We start from the raw sequence: 20,623 nt of genomic DNA on the forward strand, positions 1-20,623 counted from the left end.
ACAGAACTGGTCCTACCGCAGAACCCTGAAGCAGAAAAACCCCAAACATTTGTTTTGTACAACTTTGTGCTCGCTACAGGCTCTGGCTGCAGATGTCTGATTAATGCAGTTAATTTGATCGATTTTATAACTGGGTCAATGCTAAACACTTTGCTGATGGAGTGAAACCGTCATTAAAATCTTTTCCACATTAATTCAGTGTAACATAGGATGTAAGAGTTGCTGTTTGCTGGGAGATGAACCAGGCTCATTAAATACACTCTCTATCGTCTCGTTTCAGCTGCTTGGCCAAGCTTCTCTTCCAGGTTGGTTTCTGTCTTTGCTTTGATCTTCATGTGTTAGGCTTCATTTAGACTTCTGCTGGAGATGATGATGTCCTAGCTTCGTTAACTGGCAGCTCCTTTCATCCCTAAACCACAACCTTCCAGGTAGTTCAGTGACATGTAGGTACATTTCTTGGAAGGTTACAGTGTAGGGATCAAATGAGTTTCTGGTGGCAGTGTAAGTTATGATGTAGATTTCCCACCGAAGCATGAGTCTCACCTGTCCGTCCTGTCATCTACTACCTGTCCGTTTCTCAGTGAGTCAGCTGTCAGTAGTTCTTCTGCAGTTGGTTCATCTGACTCTGGAAACAGAAGTTCACTTCCCATTGAGACTGGAGGTAATGCACTCACACAGTGTGCTTTTCATTGTCTGTGCTGGGCTGTGATGTGTTTTTGTACACAGCTTTGCTCTGACTCTAAAGAACAGCTGGGTCACATAGTATTTGGACAATACAGAGGCAATCTAAGGAGCGTGGAAAGAGAAGCGGATGAACCAAAGGAGCAGTTAAGTTTCTCAAAGAAACTCAAAGAACTCCAGTGGCTTTTCTTTCCACGCTCCTTAGATCACCGTGATCTGGATGACTGACCTCAGTGTAATTTCTCTTGTTTCAGGCCATCAGGACTTTCAACAGCGTGCTGGAGTCTCTGAGCCGAGAACAGAGGCGACTGATCCAGAATGACCAGAATCAAAACCAAATGCTGTCTGTAGTGCACACTGAGATTTTTACATTGAAATGTTTCTAACCAGCACATGTATACCCATCTAAATTCAGTACTATCTGCTTGATTGCCTGTCTGACAGACCCCAGGTGGCTGCAGCAGTTCTGACAGTTGGAGGTGAGTTACAGCAAATCGCACCGAATATTCAACATGAGCGATTCTTGTTTTCTTTATTGGGATTGTTTTCTCTTCACCTGTCATAATGCTTTACGGATATTTAGAATCGCTGTGGTTAAACGATGTCCTGAGGAAGTCTCATGAGTGTGAACAGAAGAGTTTAGAGCCGAGTCTTGACTCTGCACTTGGAACACCTGAGCACACCGTCCCCTCAGTGCTGTTAGCAGTGAATATATAGAAGCGTCATGTTTGTCACCTCTATGTTAGACAGGAAGCCCGTAAACAGGAAAGGGCCTAGAATAAAAGTGTTATTACAGACAGCCACGTTTGTAGTTCTCCGTTTCAGACTATGAGCTGCAGGTCAGCCTGTCAGAAGCTCTGTGTCGCATGACTCCACGCAGAGACCGCATGCAGAAAGCCAGTCAGTGGTTCTCCATCCCTGACATCAGCATGGCTTTCTGTGACATCAGAGATGCTGATTTTGAGTCGGTGAGTTCTCAGCTGTCTCACTCTGTATGTCATTTCCAAGCTTTCTGTTTAAATTCCACAGTGTGATGAACACAACACACACAGTTCAGGTTGTAAAGCCTGTATTGAACCTTCTGAGTAATCAAAGTGAATCTTTAAATTTTCTCCAAGTCTACCTCGGGTCAGCCACAAGATTGGACTGGATTCATACCCTAAAAACAAGTACATCCACAAAGCATTATTAGTATTTCATTAATGTGATCTTGAAGGGAAAAAAAATGTTTTTTTTTCTGACAATTTGTATATTAAAAAAACAAACAAACAACAATCTTCTCTAATATAACTTGAAGCTTTTAGGCTAAACATGCAGCATTAATGTAACAGCTTATTAGCCAGCTATCATTCTGGCATCACTGTTTTCCGTGTTTCACATAAACATTATTTGTGCAAGAGTCATTTGATAAAACACCTTAAGGCAACTGTTGTTATTTGGTCCTATACAAATAAAACTGAACTGACTAAAGTGAACCAAGGTCATTTTGGCCACAGTAGAAAATAATTTATTTTCTGTTTTGTTTTTTTGTTTGTTTGTCTTTTTTGCCTGTCCCGTTTGGATCTTAGGCATCAGAATTGATGTCTGAAGGCCAAAAAAGATGCCAAGCGGATTTAGTTTACCAATTGGATCATCATGGCCTTGCCATATTGGTCCAATTGGTAAACCTTTTATTATAATTAAAAAACAAACAAAAAAGAGCAACATAATAAATACAGCACCATCACAATAAACTAGCTAACAGTAGATACTAAATATTACATGTTATTGTGCAGTTCGCAAGCTCAACAGTGCACAATGTGCTTTGAGGCAGCAGCCAAGAAAGGTGTAGTTTGTGTCTGTGTGCACACCTGTGTGGATCAGCACACTTGTATTCAAAAGGTTTCTCCATGTAATGGTCTGCTAGGGAGTGTGGGGAGCCATAGCCCCGTCCCCCAGGGCATATAGCAGGTATGGAGGAGATCCAGGTCCCAGAGTACAAGAACCCAAGGAGGACCACCAGGGGGGCAACCGTGCCACCCTCCTGGGAAGAGCTGAGGAGAGCCCCAAACGAGAGGTCACCCAGCAGCCACGGAGCAAAGGCCAGAGGGGGTTGCTGTGACGTGCCCGCATGCTTTGCCGGCAGCCAGCTGTGCCAGAGAGGACCGAGCCCCATGCCCACAGGCCTGAGGGCACCCTATCCCCCGGAAGAGGCCCACCTGGGCCACAGGCGCCAGGGCCCGCCAATCGGCCATGAATCGGTACATACATGAGCTCTCGGCCCCAGACACCAAGAACCACAAACACACCAACGTCTGAGGGCATCAGCCACTGGCAGGGAGTGTGGTGAGGTGAGATGGGCCTCCATTCCTCGGAGAGCCTAAGATGTTCCCAGAGAGGTGGAGTCTAGAAAATAATTTCAATAAAAACCCAACCAGACAGCCAATTGCTCTAATCTAACCAGCATGTCCTGGGTCTAGCCTGGACCTCCATTCCTGCAATACCTCACCGAGGAGATGTCACTTTTGATGTGGAGCAGCAGCAGTTCTACCCCTCCTAAATGACCAAAGTCCTCACCCCATCTCAAGGAAGAGCCAGAGGAAGCTATTTTCTGTGTCTTTTAGTCCATGCCACGGCTTGTGACCACAGGTGAGGTTGGGATAAACCAACAGGGTCTCATCACGTCGTGGATCGATGACGCCAACTGAACCGCATATCTGGGAAACTGGCTTAACTGTCTTTATACAGGTTTTTAATTTTTTTTATGAAGTAAGTCAGCCATCTGTCTCACTGTGCAGGACTGCAGACGATTCTTGAATTTTGTCAACTGCTACCATGGAAACCAGGGGAGGTGATGAACCATATTTAAATATTTATTAATATAAAGTAAATCGGAGAACTCTGATCACAGTAGTTACCTGTGTTCTGTCTCTCAGCGTCTACACTATTCCCTGCCTCCGTGCCTTTCTCAGTTCCACTCAGGTACATTTTTCACCCTTTGAAAAATAAATTTTTTTTAAAAAGGACGTAATTTTTTTTGGCATTTGTATTCAGACTCTGTATGTTTTCTTGTGCAGCTCTTTCGTCCAAAAGATGAGAAACTAGATGAGTTCTGGATAGACTTTAACACGGGCTCAGGATGTGTCAGCTTCTTCATTGATGAGCCTCAGGTAGTACTCCATACTATGAAGTTTTACTGTAGAACTGACAGACTTTAGGTTGTTTTGGGGGGGCTTGCTTGATAAGCTGTATTCAATTCTTCGGCAGCTTCACTGGTTGCCAATAGAAGCCAGGATAAACTCTAAAATCTTACTTCTCACTTGGAAGTGTATCCATAAATCTGCTCCTTATCTCTGTGATCTACTTCATTCCAACACTGTTTCCCGCCTCTCAGATCCTCGTCTGCCATTCAAGTTGTTCCTTCTCCTCGTCTTACCACTATGGGGAGCCTTCAGTTGCTCTGCTCCTCGGTTCTGGATCTCTGTTCCTCCAGCCATAAGAAATGTAGACTCTCTTCCTATATTTAAGTCACAGTTCAAAACCCATCTGTTCAAACTGGCTTATTCACTTTTTTGCTGATTTTTATCTGTTGTCAAGTTCTGTTTTGCAATTTTAACTTATTTTATGGGCAGCACACTGGTTAGCACTGTTGCTGCACACCAAGAAGGTCCTGAGTTCAATTTCACCATCAGGCCGGGGTCTTTCTGTGTGTAGTTTGCATGTTCTCCCAGGTACTCCGGCTTCCTTCCACCGTCCAAAGACATGCAGTTTGTGGGGATAGGTTAATTGATTAAACTAAATTGTCCATAGGTATGAATGTGGGAGTGAATGTGAGTGTGAATGGATGTCTGTGTGTGTTAGCCCTGCGACAGACTGGCGACCTGTCCAGGGTGTACCCCGCCTATTGCCCTATGACAGCTGGGATAGGCTCCAGCGCCCCCCACAACTCTGAAAAAGAGAAGTGGATGGATGGATAACTTGTTTTATAATTATTGCCCCTTTCATTTTTTTGCTTTGTAAGGTGACCTTGGGTTTCTGAAAGGCACCCTCAAATAAAATGTTGTGTCAAATAATGCAATAAGGTTTTGTTTAAAAGCACCAAAGGGAACAACTGCCTTGAAGTTTTAGTTGGACACTGAGCTTGGCTGCATATTCACATTTTTCTCCTGCTGTGTTCTGGTTATGTTTTTGTTCAGGGTTTCCTGTGGGGATCCATTCATGTGCCGAAGGAGGAGGTGGATCATTACAGTCTGCAGGTCAAACAGAATGGTCAGAACTTTAACCCTAAAATCCAGCATGTTGAAGCATTCAGGTATGTTAGATCATGTATAAGTAGGACCAGAGCATGAATTGGACAATTCTGTTTTTCCCATGATGCCCTGGGGAAGAGACGGTCCTCAGTTTCTGGCTGAACAATCCCATCATGCACCACAATGTCAGAGGCCAGACAGTGGAGCTGACCTTCAACTCCAAACACCACAAAGAACTGGAAGAGGCAGCTGGGAGAGTGTTCATGGTAATGGTTTGTCTCACCACCTGTCCTGTCAGCCTGCCGCTCTGTCTCGCCAACTCGCAAAGACAGTGATGACTGTTCTGTTATTGGACTTCTAATCAGTTTTTCCTGTAAAAAAAACAAACAAAACAAAAACCCCTACCATGTTTGAACAAAAAGGTTTTGATGACTGCTGGTCAAGGATCAATATTTGTAATTGTATCATCAGATCTGCAGTCTGCGTGTCTTAGACAGGTGACACAAGTAGTTTAAATCTGTCAGTGCTTCTCTTCTGATAACCGGTCTCTCTTCAGACTTGAATTTGTACCTGAGCCATGGTTTTATTTTTTGTTTGATTTCTCGGTGTTATGAGAAGCTGCATCAATGGTTATAAAAGTCTAACAGCTGCTGGGAGGAAGGACCTGCCATAACGCTTCTTTGTGTACTGTGGATGCGGCAGTCTGTCACTGAAGGGGCTCTCCAGTTCTGCAACAGCTTCATGCACGGGTTGGGAGACATTGGAGTTCTTCTGTCTCCTACTACCTGCACTGGGGGCATCCTTGGACAGAGCTGGCCTCGTATGGAGCTTATCCAACTGCTTCCTCTCAGCTGTAGAGAAGCTGCTGTTCCAACAGACAACACCATAGATGATGGCCGAGGCCACAACAGAGGTCTTGGAGTGCAGGGTATGCTCCTGAAAAGATCTTGTTGTCCTCAGCAGGTGGAGTCTGCTCTGACCCATACTGTAAATAACGTCAGTGTTGGGACTCCAGTCCAGTTTATTGTTCAGGTGAACACCCAGGTACAGGTCCGTTCCCTGAATGTTCACTGGTGTCAGTGTGGGGGGTCTGTTGTCGTCCTCACATGTTCAGGAGAGGGAGCAGTTTAGATGGCTTGGGGGAGCTGGTGCTGTGGCTTGTCTCCAATTCAGGCTAGTTTGTCTTGTTCTTCTGTCTTCACTGTCGGTTGAGTGATGTGCTGGTGCTTTGAGAGGTTGAGCTGGAGTACTCACTGTGGTGGGGAGGAAGGGTGCTGGCCTCCAGTTTGGTGCTGCACTCAACACTGGTCCGTTCTTTCTTGCCCTGTGGCAGGGTGTGAGAACTGGCGGTGCTTACTGAACCTCTCTCTTTCCAGGGAGTCCCCAACATCTTGGTGGGGGCGAGTACACTGCACCCGGGATCACTGCAGAGCACGGGGCCACCTGCCCATCCACGCTTCAGAAGGTGTAGGTGGACAGGCCTGGATCTAGGGCTCGCTGCATCTACATCCCTTTGTTATTAAGGGTAGAGGATTGGTCTGGTTGCTGGGTCTCAGAAGGGTTTCTTGATTGCAGCCTCACAATGATTTTTAAATCACTACACACACACACACACACACACACACACACACACAAGCTGTATATTTGTTTGTGTGCCCCCTCTGTTTTGTCTTTAGGTGCTGTGTATCATATGAGTGAGCTTTGTTAGAGAACTCTGTTTACTTCACCCTTTTCTTTTATTTCTATTTCTCTGCATTCCTTTTGTTTTACCAATCTAACCTGCATAACCAGCATCCAGCATAACAACCACTAGAGAAGATGAATAATAAAACAAAACAAAAACACCCCCCCCCCCCCCCCAAAAGAACTTGAGAAATTAAAGAAAATGATCCCCACACTGCTTGCAGACTCCAGTGAGTCAGAGCTTGGTGCAGGAGGTAGATGTTGGCATCATCTAGCCCAGTGCTAGGGTCGTAGGCCAACTGCAGCAGATCCAATTAAGACGTCAGAGGGCGAAGATGTTTGAGTACCAACCTCTCAAGGGTCTTCATCAGCTGTTGAGGTCCATCCAGGATGTGTGGTCTTCAGTACTAGTACCACTCCACAGCTGTGGAGCTTCCCCTGCTCGTGCTGAACATGTATGCCAGGATGCCACACAATTGGTCTGCACAGCTCCTCAGGAGCCTGGAGCTGATGCCATCCAGACCTGCAGCCTTTCTCACCTTGACCTTGAGCCATTCCTCGCCTGAAGTACTGACAGGGACAGGATGGTGGTGGAGGAGGGGCGCTGTGAGATGGAGTCTTGTGTAGCAGAAGAGTAGGTGAGGGCTGAGAGGTGTGAAATCATGGGAACAAAAGCTGACATTTGTCGAAGACGCGGGGGTTTGCAAAAGAGATGATTGGGCTGGGGGAGTGGAGTGTCTGTTCAAACCTGTTTGGACATCAGGGTTGGGACAGGTAAAGATCCCTGGGTACTTCACCTTAACAATAAACTGGACACACAACGCTCACGCACTGTACAAGCTGTTTTAAAGTGGGCTCCATGTGCTGGACAGGCATGTGCAGGATATTAGTGAAGAGTGTTTATTACACTGTGATGGCTTCAGCTATCTTTTATGCAGTTGTCTGCTGGGGAGGCAAGGGAGAGATGGAGAGCAACAGATTAATAGGTGAAGAAGGCAAGCTCTATCCTGGACAGTCCTCCAGACCCCATAGAGATGCTGGGCCTTGTTCATTATGGACAACACTGGTCACCCCCTGCATGAGACTGTGGAGGCCCTGAACAGCTCCTTCAGCAGTGGGCTGTTAGTCACGGTGTAGGAGCAGGGTCGTAGGCCCTTCATCCCCACAGCAGACTGCAGTACACAGCTGTGATAGCTGTCTGCAAAAATATTCAGACTTTATTTACTGTAAATAGCATCCATTTGTAAGTATTATAGTGTTTAGCTTTATTGCACACTGTTTGTTCTATTAAGTTTTTCTAGTAATCACGAATTTATTTTCGGGGGCGACCATGGCTCAGGGGGTTGGGAATCGCATCTGTAACCGGAAGGTCACCGGTTCGATCCCTGGGCTCTAGTGAGGTCCTGGTCGTTGTGTCCTTGGGCAAGACACTTTACCCTACTGCCTACTGGTGTTGGCCAGAGGGGCCGATGGCGCGATATGGCAGCCTGGCTTCTGTCAGTCTGCCCCAGGGCAGCTGTGGCTACAACTGTAGCTTGCCTCCACCAGTGTATGAATGTGAGAGTGAATGAATAGTGGTATTGTAAAGCGCTTTGGGTGCCTTGAAAAGCGCTATATAAATCCAATCTATCATTATTATTATTATTATTATTATTATTATCATTATTATTATTATTATTTTGTCTTCTGGTCTCTTGATGTAACAAGTAAATTTCCTGTGTGGAGTTAATATTAGTCTGTCTATTTCATGTTGATGATGTCCCACTCTGACAGAAAGTGCAGAATACCCCACATGTCAAAGATCCAGGCGGTACAGCCCAGGCCTCGACTACAAACAAACATGGCAGACGAGCGTATGGCCATAAGAAGGCGCCAAGTAAGAGCCAGCTTAAGAGTGAGTCACATCTTCATTGAACTTGTACATAATTGTTATCACCGCACCATCATCAGAGGGAGATGGCTTTCATTGTGTTATCGTTACAAATTAACTAACCTTTCTCCTTCCATAGTTTTACCTCTGTCGTCTCCGAGCAGTGAAGACGACTCCACTGTATCCAAGGTAACAACAATCGCCAACAAATAAACAGTTTGTTTCTGATGTCTAACCTTCAGGGTTCTGCTTTTAGCCTGCAGCCAGAAGTGCAGCGGAGGTCCTGTTTGATCAAATCAGACACACGACGTCTGGATGTCACAGTAAGTTAGCTTCTTCTTTAAGCCCCGGGTTATTTCGAAGTTTAGAGTTACTGTAAAGATCTAAACAAATGAACGTCTCAGTGGTTTATCACTGTGAATCACGGCTATTCAACTCAATCGTTGGGAAAGATTTTGAAACCGAGGAACTGATCTTTTGTTGCAGTCAGTAAGCAGCAGATCATGATCCATTTCAAACCCACACAAGTGAAAAACAAGTAATGTTTATTCTTTTTTTTTCCCTGTGAATCTGGTGACCGCTCACAAAAAAGGGCCATTAAAAAGGGGAGCTCTAACTAAACTCTTTGCACATTTGAAATAAAAAAACAAAACATTTTGAAAATTCCCTTTCAAAATAAATATTTTGCTGAAACAGACATATTTTAAAGGACAATGGTCACATCTGCAGTTTCTGCTTTTTTTTTTTTGCCTGCTGTGATCTCCTCTTTGACATCACAGAAATGCTCCAGTGCCCTGGCTTTGGACAGCCACCTGGCATCGTTGTGCAACAGCAGGTTATGGTGCTCAGCAGACTTTTCTGCGAGCAGCATGCGGAATAAGCAGTGCTGGAGGCTTGATGTTGAGCGAATAAAATAAACTGCAGCCATGACGCTGTCCATTGTGGTTTTGAGCTCCGCACTTAGTTTTGTGTACAACACAGTCTGATGAACAATGCAGTGCAAGGTTCAAGGTTCTTTATTTGTCACATGCATAGTTATACAAGTATAACACACAGTGAAATGTAGCCTGACACGCTCCTCGACATGTGCAAAAAAGGAGTTGATAGTGGACTTCCGGAGGTGCAGAGAAGTACACACCCCCATCACCATCAACGGCGCTGCTGTGGAGAGAGTGAGCAGCTTCCGGTTCCTTGGTGTACATCTGGCTGAGGATCTTACGTGGTCAGTACACACAAACAAAACAGTGAAGAAGGCGCAGCAGCGCCTCTTCTTTCTCAGGAGACTGAAAAGATTCGGCATGAGCCCCCGCATCCTCAGGACCTTCTATCACTGTGCCATTGAGAGCATCCTCACTGGATGCATCACCACCTGGTATGGCAACAGCACCGCCTACAACCGCAAAGCTCTCCAGCGAGTAGTGCGGTGCTCTGAACGGATAATTGGAGGTGAGCTTCCCTCCCTCCAAGACATCTACAGGAAGCGGTGCCTGAGGAAAGCGGGGAGGATCATCAAGGACTCCAGTCACCCCAGCCATAAACTGTTCAGACTACTTCCATCAGGAAGGAGGTTCTGCAGCATCCGGTCCCGTACCAGCAGACTGAGAGACAGCTTCTTCCACCAGGCCATCAGACTGCTGAACACGTCATAGACACCTCAGCTTCACTACTGGAACTTTAACATTATGCACTCCATACTGTACAGTAACGCCACTGTTTTGCACATGTCTACACTCTGTATATTTTATTTTATATATTTTATTTATTGTTTACTCTATTTAATTTGTAAAATATGTGTGTACACACACACACACACACACACACACACACACACACACACACACACACACACACACACACACACACACACACAAAAATATTTAGTATACACATCCAGAAATGCATATACTATTATATATTGTACATATATTTATTAGTTTCAGATGTAGCCATTCTTGTATTTTGCTTGTTTACATTATTGTATTTGCACAACTCTGTTGCTTGTGAAGCTCGCACACAAGAATTTCACTCACATGTGCTGTACCAATGTACCTGCACATGTGATGTGACAATAAAAGTGATTTGATTTGATTTGAATATATATAGTGTGTGTATATAGTATATACACTGGGTGAATGTGCAGTAGCAGCAAGCAGGTGAATTCTGTACATTAATATGAATAGACATCTGACTATTTTACAGGATAGACAATATAAACATATTAAAGTTAAAGGAATTGAAATGTACATTGTGCCTTGGTTTAGTGTCTGGAAGAGTCCTGACTCAGTCAATTATAGATGATGTGAGAGGGCGGGTGTGTGTGTTTAGGGCACGGATGGTTTGGGGATAGAAGCTCCTCTTGAGTCTCTCTGTCCTTGCCCGGATGATGCGGAACCTTCTACCAGATTGCAGAAGTTGGAACAGTTTGTTGCCAGGATGGGACGGGTCCTTCAGTATCTGCGCTGCTCTAGTCCGGCATCTCCTGGTGTAGGTGTCCTGAAGCGGGGGGAGAGCAATCCTGCAGCAGCGTTCTGCTGTACGGATCACTCTCTGGAGAGCTTTTTGGTCCTTCACACAGCTGTTCCCAAACCACGATGTCATGTTCTGTGTGAGGATGCTCTCCACAGCGCCTGTATAGAAAATCCTGAGAATCTTTGGAGAGACCCTGAACTTCCTCAGTTGTCGTAGGTGATACAGGCGCTGCCTAGCCTTTTTGGTCTGGACCTGAATGTGGGCAGCCCATGTCAGGTCTGAGGAGATGTGGACACCAAGATACTTGAAGGACTGCACCCTCTCCACTGGAGCGCCATTGATGATGATGGGCTTGTAGTCTCTGTGCTGACCCCTTCTGAAGTCCACCACCAGCTCCTTGGTCTTGCTGACGTTCAGCTGGAGGTGGTTGTCCTGGCACCACGATGCCAGATTCTTCACTTCATCCATGTAGGCCGCCTCATCGTTGTTGGAGATGGCACCCAACACCACTGTGTCGTCAGCAAACTTCACAATGGTGTTGGAGCCATGGGTGGCCACACAGTCTGAAGTGTAGAGGGAGTAGAGCAGTGGCGAGAGGACACATCCCTGAGGTGCTCCTGTGTTGATGGTGATGCTGTTGGAGAAGCACCTGCCCACCCTCACCACCTGAGTTCTGCCAGTGAGGAAGTCCAACACCCATGCACACAGACTGCTGTTAAGTCCCAGATCCCTCAGCTTTGTGAACAGTCTGCAGGGCACTATTGTGTTAAACGCTGAACTGTAATCAACAAACAGCATTCGCACATAGTTACCCTGTTTCTTGTCCACGTGGCTGAGAGTGGTGTGTAGGACGTGGGCGATGGCATCCTCTGTGGATCTGTTGGATCTGTAGGCGAACTGCAGCGGATCTGTGGTGTCTGGGATGGAGGAGGAGATGATGTTCTTCAGCAGCCTCTCAAACACCTTCATTACTACAGAGGTCAGTGCAACTGGCCGGTAATCGTTCAGGGATGAGGGTTTGCTGTTCTTGGGCACAGGGATGATGGTGGATCTTTTGAAACATGTGGGGACCACAGACTTCGCCAGGGACTCGTTGAAGATGTAAGTGAACACACCTGCTAGCTGGTCAGCACAGCAGACAGCCGGTGATGCCGTCTGGCCCCGCCGCTTTCCTTGTGTTCACTCTCCTCAGTGCCGCTCGGACGTCATGCTCTGCGATGCTGGTCACCGGTCTCTCGCTGATGACGTCACTGTCCTCGGTAGTCAGGCGGTAGATAGCATTAGCCGCCTGGCTAACCTCGAAACGGGCGTAGAACCGATTCAGCTCGTTGGTGAATGCAGAGTCGGCGTTGATCGGCGCAGGGTCCCTGGCTTTGTAGTCCGTAATGGTGCGTAGTCTGTGCCACATACTCAGTGTGTCGCCCTGGTGGAAGCGGGACTCCACACGTTCCCGGTACCGGCGTTTGGCATCTCTCACCGCGCGCCGCACGCCGTATGAGGCCGCTTTGTAGGCGCTCATATCGCCAGTGGCGAGACCCGCGTTGTAGGAGGCGGTCCTGGCGTTTACTGCAGTGCGGATCGATCTGTCCATCCACGGTTTCTGGTTTGGGAATGTGGTGACTCTCGCAGTGGGGATAATCTCCTCCGCTAGCATATTGACGAAGCATACTGCTACTTCCGTAAACTCGTTGATGTCGACTGCGCATGCTCTGAACATGTCCCAGTCGACGTCGTTGAGTGCGTCCTGTAGCGTAGCTTCTGATTGGGCAGTCCACCGTTTTACCTCCCTCTTGGTCACGTCTTCCCTCTGTATGCTTTGTTTATACTGGGGAATGAGGAAGATGGCGTTGTGGTCAGACTTCCCAAAAGCCGGGTGTGAGACAGCTTTGTAGCTGCTTGTATAGCTGCTTGTATGGCGTGTAGCAGTGATCCAAAATCCGATCCCCTCTCGTTGGACACGAGACATACTGGTAAAAGTTTGGCATGACTTGTCTGAGGTTCGCTTTGTTAAAGTCTCCTGCTGCGCCCGGGTCCTTGTTTTGAAGCGAGCTCAGCACATCATGTAATTCGGACAAAGCCATACCTGTGTCCGCTTGGGGTGGGATGTAGACCGCCGTGGCGATGACCGAGGTGAACTCACGGGGCAGATAGAAAGGGCGGCACTTAATGCTCAGGGACTCCAGATGTGGCGAGCAGCCGCTGGAGAGAGTAGAAATGCTCATGGCATCACACCACTTTCTGTTTATCATGAAACACACTCCCCCACCTTTGGTTTTGTTCGACTCTGCCGTTCTGTCCGCGCGGAGCACAAAGAATGAATCCGACGGAGTTACGGCCTGGTCCGGCATGGTGGGGGTCAGCCATGTCTCCGTGAAGCACAGAATGTTGCAGTCCCTCATGTCACGTTGGAAGGTGACCCTTGCTCTTAGGTCATCGAGCTTGTTCTCCATGGATTGTACATTGGCCAGTAGGATACTGGGCAGTGGTGCGCGATGCGCCTGCTGTCTCAGTCTGTTCCTAATACCAGCGCGTTTTCCCCGGCGCTTCTTTGTTCTGTGCCTCGGATGAGCGGCCCGTCCTTTGTTGTTCTCCGCGCCGCGTAGAATCTCTGGCGGCCAGGAAGGGTCAGGTTTAAAAGTGGCCAAGATTAGATGTGCAACCTTGGCACCGATGTTTACAAGTGATCCGCTGTCGTATACTATAAGACTAGAGGATTTTGGGATGTAAACCAGAGCAAAAAATAGGTAAAAAACAAGAAAAGTGGATAGTCGGAGCGGTCAGGAAGGCGTCTGGACGTGGCCGCGCCATCTTGTTCAACAGCCAACCACCGTGCTGCCAAAGCACTCACTTCTCCTGCCATGGATGGAGCCTCCTCCGTCACAAGTATACAGACAAGTTTCAAATCCAGACCACTTTCCTCAAAAAAAGCTGAAATCTTCTCAAGCATTGTTTCGCCAGCTGTATGTCCCTTTAGTGGTAGTAAGCCTAGCAATATGCCATCAAAAAAACGGACATATATGCACAACTGTGCATTATCAGTTCTGTCTGTGAACCCATCTCCTGCTATAGGCATCAGTTTTCTTCAGGTCATCTAACAGCACTTCGAACTCGTCTGATGCCAGAACTTCAACTCTATGAATATTTGAACTGTGTGACAGGTTTTTAATAGCAGATGTCACACTCACTTTAATTTTTTCACGGCCAGCATGCAGTATTTCACTGTTTCAGAATCTGTGAAAGGCCTTTTCTTTTTCACCAAGATCCAGCAAACATGAAGGGAAGCTGCTGCATGTCTCTTGGGCTGTGCAGGACCCTCATCATCGTAGTGCAACTCCGGTTGTAAGATGCAGTTAAACTCGCAATTAAACTGTGCTTTTGCAGCCCTCTCCTTCGATCGCTCTGGAAAGTTTGTATAGGAAGTCTGGTGTTTATCATTGTGTTGCCTTCACACACTCACGGCAAATTAAACACATAGGTTTGGTGTTTGGATTTGGCGGTAAAATGATTAAGTACTTGTCAGTCCAGGCAGGGTTAAACCGAAAGGTTTTCATTGTCAATTTTACGCGTTTGGACTGAGAAAGACATGCTGTTGTCGCATCCTATATTACGATGATTATTTAATATGTTTACGTCACAGTGCATTGTGGGTTAAATATTGCTAGGCTACTAGGAGTGTTTCATTCAGTCTACACTATGCTGTAGGAATTTCAATTTTTTAATTTTTTTAAATTTTTTTTTGCGTTTCTTCCACGACCACAGACGGGGCCACTCACAGGTTGCTTCTGGGCTGCATGTGGCCCGTGGGCTGCCATTTGAATAGGCTTAACTGTGGATAATATTGTGCTTTGCTAAAGGCCAGTCCCATCTATAGGAAAATAAATGAACCTCTCTGAACAGGAAGAACTGTAATGATCTCCTGTCCTCTACAGGTCTGTTTTTTGTTTTCTGTTTCAGGTTTTCATACTGTCAGCGACGTCACTGTTGAAACTCACCTGCCAGATGCAATAGAACCGGTGTCAGATGACCCTAAAGGGGTGGAGCTACAGGTCTCCCAGGACTTTGAAGAAAGCAGCTTCCCTTTGGAGCAGGTTCATGTCCTTTGATAGTTCTTTTCAGATCCATTGTTCCTTCTTGGTTTTTTTGTTTTGTTTTTATCAGTTTCCTGTTTCTTCCTGCAGGAAGTGTTCAGGAAAAGAAAAGCTCCAGACTCAGGTGTGCTCTTCTCAGCCTCCACATTTGTCACTTCCAAACTGACTTTCATGACATCTGAAACACCTTTTTAATCATTTGTTTTTGCAGACCTGTGAGAAATGTAACAGAAAAACACTGACAGCAAAAAGAATGACCAAACCCACATGACTCATTTTAGCTGATAATTTCTTTTTTTTTTCTTTCTTTTTTTTTACTCACAACCTGAAGACTCTTTTTATACACTGAACAAAAATATAAACGCAACACTTTTGTTTTTGCTCCCATTCCCCATGGGATGGACGTAGAGACCTAAAATTCATTCCAGATACACAATATAACCATCCCTCCCAAACAGTGGTCACAAATCAGTCCAAATGTGTGGTAGTGGGCACATCTGCTATATTGAGATAATCCATCCTACCTCACAGGTGTGCCACATCAGGATGCTGATCTGACATCATGAGTAGTGCACAGACCTGCACATTCCAGGGTGGCCTTTTGTTGTGGGCAGTCTGAGGTACACCTGTGCACTACTCATGATGTCAGATCAGCATCCTGATGTGGCACACCTGTGAGGTGGGATGGATTATCTCAATATAGCAGATGTGCCCACTACCACACATTTGGACTGATTTGTGACCACTGTTTGGGAGGGATGGTTATATTGTGTATCTGGAATGAATTTTAGGTCTCTACGTCCATCCCATGGGGAATGGGAGCAAAAACAAAAGTGTTGCGTTTATATTTTTGTTCAGTGTATAAAGGGTTTTATACATTTATCTATTTAGGTTACCTGTTACCTGTTCCTGTATTTAGGTTACCTGTCAGATCAAACTGAGGGTGAGTTGGTCCACAAGAGAAGGGCAGCGTTTCAACAAGAGGGAGAAGGATCTAAACCACTGTCGACAGGTAAATTCTTATACTTTTCACACAGTTTGCCTGAAGTTAAAATGATTGATAATCTTGCTCCAGCTCACCTGGTTATAGACCGCTCACCTGAAGAGCCGGGGCTGTTAACAGAGGAGGCGGGACCACCTGTGGACAGTGAGACTTGTGAGCTGAGAGCAGTGACAGAGTCAGACCTGATGTATGGTATCACAGCTTCCATCAAAACCTTCAGAGCACAGCTGGAGGAACACTTCACTGTCAGTAACCACATCTTATTGATTATTGGTTTTATTATTGGCTGTGATTAGATAATCAGTAACTCAAATTTCAGGGCCACTGGCAAAAAGTTGAAACTGAAATTCTTCTTTCGCTAAAGGAGCAACAACAACATGTGTCCGCCCTGCTCATGGCTCTACATCAACACAGGTACAGCATACACCATCCCTTTCCCCAGAATCCACTTCTCCATACCCAGGATCTCTTTTGACTTCTTATTTTTACATCATCACTCACAAGAAGTTAGTTTTCTACTTGATTAGACAACTCAGGGGTTCATCTATCGAGCTATGAGCATGTTCATAAACATGCACAGCTGTACTGCTAGCAGAGCAACTGATTTTACAACTAAAACTATAATATTATAAAAATCTGAACAAGCTTAGGCAGGCTGTCACCGGGTGTTCACTCCCTCTATGGTAGAATATCACTTTCTGTTCCTGTTACAACACACAATGGTGTTTTTCTGTAGCCAATTTAATTGTTTAGGAAGTCCTGAGGATCCCTGGAGAGAAACTGAACTTCCTCAGTTGTCGGAGATGATACATGTGCTGCCTAGTTTTTTGTTTTTTTGTTTTGGTCTGGACCTGAATGTGGGCAGACCATGTCAAGTCTGAGGAGATGTGGTCACCGATGTACTTGAAGGACTGCACACTCTCCACTGGACCTCCATTGATGATAATAGGCTTGTAGTCTCTGTGCTGACTCCTTAAGTCCACCACCAGCTCCTTGGTCCTACAGATGTTCAGCTGGAGGTTAAGTACTGGGGGTGATCAACCAATTATCCAATCCCAGGACAGGAACCAACTCCACCAAACAACTCAGCAGGCACACCCAGGTGTCCATCCCTAAGAGACAGAGAAAAGGAAAAACCCACAGCCATTGTCTGGTGGGAGGAGTCACACATAAAGAACAAACACTCATAACATTGAATAATGACAGAAGGTATTACAGGTATTGCACTGCAGTGGTTTATATCTATCTAATAGACTCGAATTTGCACATGTAAATGGAGAGTCCTCTTCACACACACTGAGGTTAATTATGGAGTTCCACAGGGTTCAGTGCTAGGACCAATTCTGTTTACATTATACATGCTTCCCTTAGGCAGCATCATTAGAAGACATAGCATACATTTACACTGCTATGCAGATGACACCCAGCTCTATCTGTCCATGAAGCCAGATAACACACACCAATGAGTTAAACTGCAGGAATGTCTTAAAGACATAAAGACCTGGATGGCCGCTAACTTTCTGCTTCTTAATTTAGATCAAACTGAGGTTATTGTACTCGGCCCTCAAAATCTTAGAAATATGGTTTCTTAATCTGGATGGCATTACCTTGGCCTCCAGTAACGCTGTGAGGAACCTTGGAGTCATTTTTGACCAGGACATGTCCTTCAATGCACATATTAAACAAATATGTAAGACTGCTTTCTTCCATTTGTGCAACATCTCTAAAGTTAGAAATATCCTGTCTCAGAGTGACGCTGAAAAACTAGTTCATGCATTTATTACTTCCAGGCTGGACGACTGTAATTCATTATTATCAGGAAGTCCAAAAAACTCACTGAAAAGCCTTCAGTTAATCCAAAATGCTGCAGCAAGAGTCCTGACAGGGACTAGAAAGAGAGAGCATATTTAGTATTTTAGTATTTTATTTATTTATTGTCATTGTCAGAGAACAATGAAATTGCGTTTGGGGCTTCCGTACAACCCGTAAATAAAATAGTGAAGAAAATAATAAATACCCCTTAAAACCCAAGTGTAAATATTTAACCCAGTGTGACTCCAGTGCAATAAGACAATCCTTAGCAACAACATGAGAACATGACAAGTAATGTTCATAAGAAATTCAGACAAAGACCTGAGAAACATGACATGACATGTACAACAATGCAACCCGTTCAATATTATTGTACTGTGAGATATGATATTTCTCCTGTTTTGTCTTTCCTTCATTGGCTTCCTGTTAAATCCAGAATTCAAAATCCTGCTCCTAACAATCAAGGTCTTAAATAATCAGGCCCCATCTCATCTTAATGACCTTGTAGTACCATATCACCCTATTAGAGCACTTCGCTCTCGCTCTGCAGGCCTACTTGTTGTTCCTAGAGTATTTAAAAGTAGAATGGGAGGCAGAGCCTTCAGTTTTCAGGCCCCTCTGGGGGATTTCCATAATGCATTGAGTTTTTCCTTTCGAGTCACCTTTCACTCACTCGACGTGGGTTAATAGGACTCTCTGGTGAATCACACTTGTTATTAATCTCTCTCTCTTCCACATCGTGTCTTTATCCTGTTTTTCTTCTCTCACCCTAACCAATCATAGCAGATGGCCCCGTCCCTCCCTGAGCCTGGTTCTGCCGGATGTTTCTTCCTGTTAAAAGGGAGTTTTTCCTTCCGACTGTTGCCAAAGTGCTCATAGGGGTTCATATGATTGTTGGGTTTTGCCCTGTATGGATTATTGTGGGGTCTACCTTACAATATAAAGCACCTTGAGGCAACTGTTCTCATTTGGCGCTGTATAAATAAAGTTGAATTGAAAAACAGAATAATACAGACTGAAAGAACAACAGCTACAGCAGACTAAACAGCGCTGTGTGTTTGTGTGTTTGCAGGTTATTGCTGCTACAAAGGCTGGAAAAGGGTGTGTCTGATCAGGTGAAGCAATTTGAAGAAAACTCAACAAACCTGAACTCCTTAACCACTCAGATCCAGGTACTACAACAGACTGCAGTAATACTACAGTCTGTGTACATGCTCAAACACTTGAGTGCTAAATCACGGCCTCTGATTTGCAAAGTTGTAGTTTGAAAATTTATTTTAAAATGTTTAGCATTTATGCATAAGCTTCCATTTCTCCTCAGCTTAACCCCCAAAGTTAAGATATTTCCTCTGCACATCTCCAAACCATCTCTGCCTCGCCTCTTTAACTTTATCTCTAAACACATTTCTCTGCCACTCCTGAAAGTTGCTCTCTTGACACTCTATCATCTGCTTTCACATCTGTAGTGCTCTCTTCATTGAGATTGTCAAAGCAGGCCTAAAGCTACGTCCACTTTGGAAGCATTTCATGGTGATGTGGTGACAACTCACTGCAACTTAAAGTGACCGTGGCCCAAATGAGGACTGGTGGTGGGGAACAGGGCAGGGCCCGAGAAACTTATCTCTACTTCTACTACTAATGACAGTGAGGTGTATTTGAGGAATATATGAGTCTGTAGTACATGCACTGAACAACCAAGAAAAACATAAGCTGATGAAAAGTTGTGGCTTCTTCCAAACCAAAGGTTGAATTTTTAAGACCTGATCCAAAAATTGTTTTTTCCAGTCTGAGATGCAGCGACTCAGCTCCTTCTGCGCTGAACAACAGCAGAGGTCAGTCTGATTCCACCTGTTCACACGGAAAGATCGAGTTTGAGTTTTGTTTTAAATCTTACACTTAACTGATCCAGACTAGTTTTAACTTGTCAGACTTTAAATCTTCAGGATTCATTTTTTGTCACCTCAGGTTGAAGTCTTCGGAGGGTGGCGAGGCGGGGGTGGAGCATCCAGCCAGCCAGTAAAGAAGCATATGTCTTTGAGAGACACATTTCAGTTTCTTTTGTTAGAACACAAAGTTTAGTATTTAAGTTTCTCCTCAGAATACGGACAAAATATATTTGAAGACAACAAATAAAAACAAAGAGCAGAAGTCAGTGAGTTCATTTTTATTTGTTGTAGTAGTGATGATGATTTTATTTATAAAGTGCTTTCAGACAAAGTACACCTCTTTGAAAATAAAGAGATAAATAAAAGTGATGCACAGCAATACACGTTTAAAAACACAAGTTAAAAATAACTTTTTTTTTTTTTTTTTTTTAAAGGCAGCGAATTAAGACATGTAGGATCGGATGAACAAGTGAGTCTTCAACTTAGCTTTAAAAACCCCCACAGAGCATGCCTGCCTTGCACCATCTGTAAACCTCTAAAACTTTTCTTTGGTAGCCTAGAAAGGAGAGCGTTACAATAATCGATACGTGCTGACATTTATTTGTTTATATTTTATTTCTTATTGTCTTTAGTGGTAACAGCTCATTGCCATGGTTAAAGTTTGAAAGGCTGCAGTGACTTGACCAATCCACCAGGTGGAGACAAACTTGGTGGAGCACTTGAGAAATGATGTCTGTTCCAAAGAACAAACGCAAACAAAATATTTTAATAATCACAATAAATATGAGGGGAATAATGCCCACAGTTTAAAAAAAAAAAAAAAAAAAAAAAAAAAAAAGAAGCGCTCCTTGAGCCTGCACAGGTGGTGAAACGCTGAGTGTACTGGTCCCTGTGCAGCAGCG

At 44.9% G+C, this 20,623-nt stretch overlaps 1 protein-coding gene across 4 annotated transcripts in view; it reads left to right on the plus strand.

Moving 5' to 3' along the window:
• Window positions 1-19,977, plus strand: part of sycp2l (synaptonemal complex protein 2-like) — a 24,049-nt gene extending 4,072 nt beyond the window's left edge. Inside the window, exons 5-25 of one of the 4 annotated variants that reach the window (XM_085285725.1) lie at window positions 281-305; window positions 582-661; window positions 936-1,024; window positions 1,126-1,160; window positions 1,507-1,649; window positions 3,459-3,511; window positions 3,597-3,642; window positions 3,738-3,830; window positions 4,857-4,929; window positions 5,049-5,176; window positions 8,367-8,487; window positions 8,603-8,652; window positions 8,720-8,786; window positions 14,887-15,020; window positions 15,111-15,144; window positions 15,940-16,032; window positions 16,096-16,268; window positions 16,388-16,437; window positions 18,908-19,007; window positions 19,621-19,667; window positions 19,801-19,977. In XM_085285725.1, the coding sequence (XP_085141851.1) occupies window positions 281-305; window positions 582-661; window positions 936-1,024; window positions 1,126-1,160; window positions 1,507-1,649; window positions 3,459-3,511; window positions 3,597-3,642; window positions 3,738-3,830; window positions 4,857-4,929; window positions 5,049-5,176; window positions 8,367-8,487; window positions 8,603-8,652; window positions 8,720-8,786; window positions 14,887-15,020; window positions 15,111-15,144; window positions 15,940-16,032; window positions 16,096-16,268; window positions 16,388-16,437; window positions 18,908-19,007; window positions 19,621-19,667; window positions 19,801-19,855 (1,689 nt within the window). In that variant the 3' untranslated portion in view covers window positions 19,856-19,977. Of the gene's footprint in view, window positions 1-280; window positions 306-581; window positions 662-935; window positions 1,025-1,125; window positions 1,161-1,506; window positions 1,650-3,458; window positions 3,512-3,596; window positions 3,643-3,737; window positions 3,831-4,856; window positions 4,930-5,048; window positions 5,177-8,366; window positions 8,488-8,602; window positions 8,653-8,719; window positions 8,787-14,886; window positions 15,021-15,110; window positions 15,145-15,939; window positions 16,033-16,095; window positions 16,269-16,342; window positions 16,438-18,907; window positions 19,008-19,620; window positions 19,668-19,800 lie in introns of all 4 variants that reach the window. The other 3 variants (XM_085285723.1, XM_085285724.1, XM_085285727.1) reach the window with 3 other exon arrangements.
• The last annotated feature ends 646 nt before the right edge of the window (window positions 19,978-20,623 follow it).

This window comes from Mchenga conophoros, linkage group LG9, assembly GCF_057382185.1.
Source record: "Mchenga conophoros isolate Kocher_MC1m ecotype Shallow Benthic linkage group LG9, M_conophoros_male_GT1.1, whole genome shotgun sequence".
NCBI lineage: Eukaryota > Metazoa > Chordata > Actinopteri > Cichliformes > Cichlidae > Mchenga > Mchenga conophoros.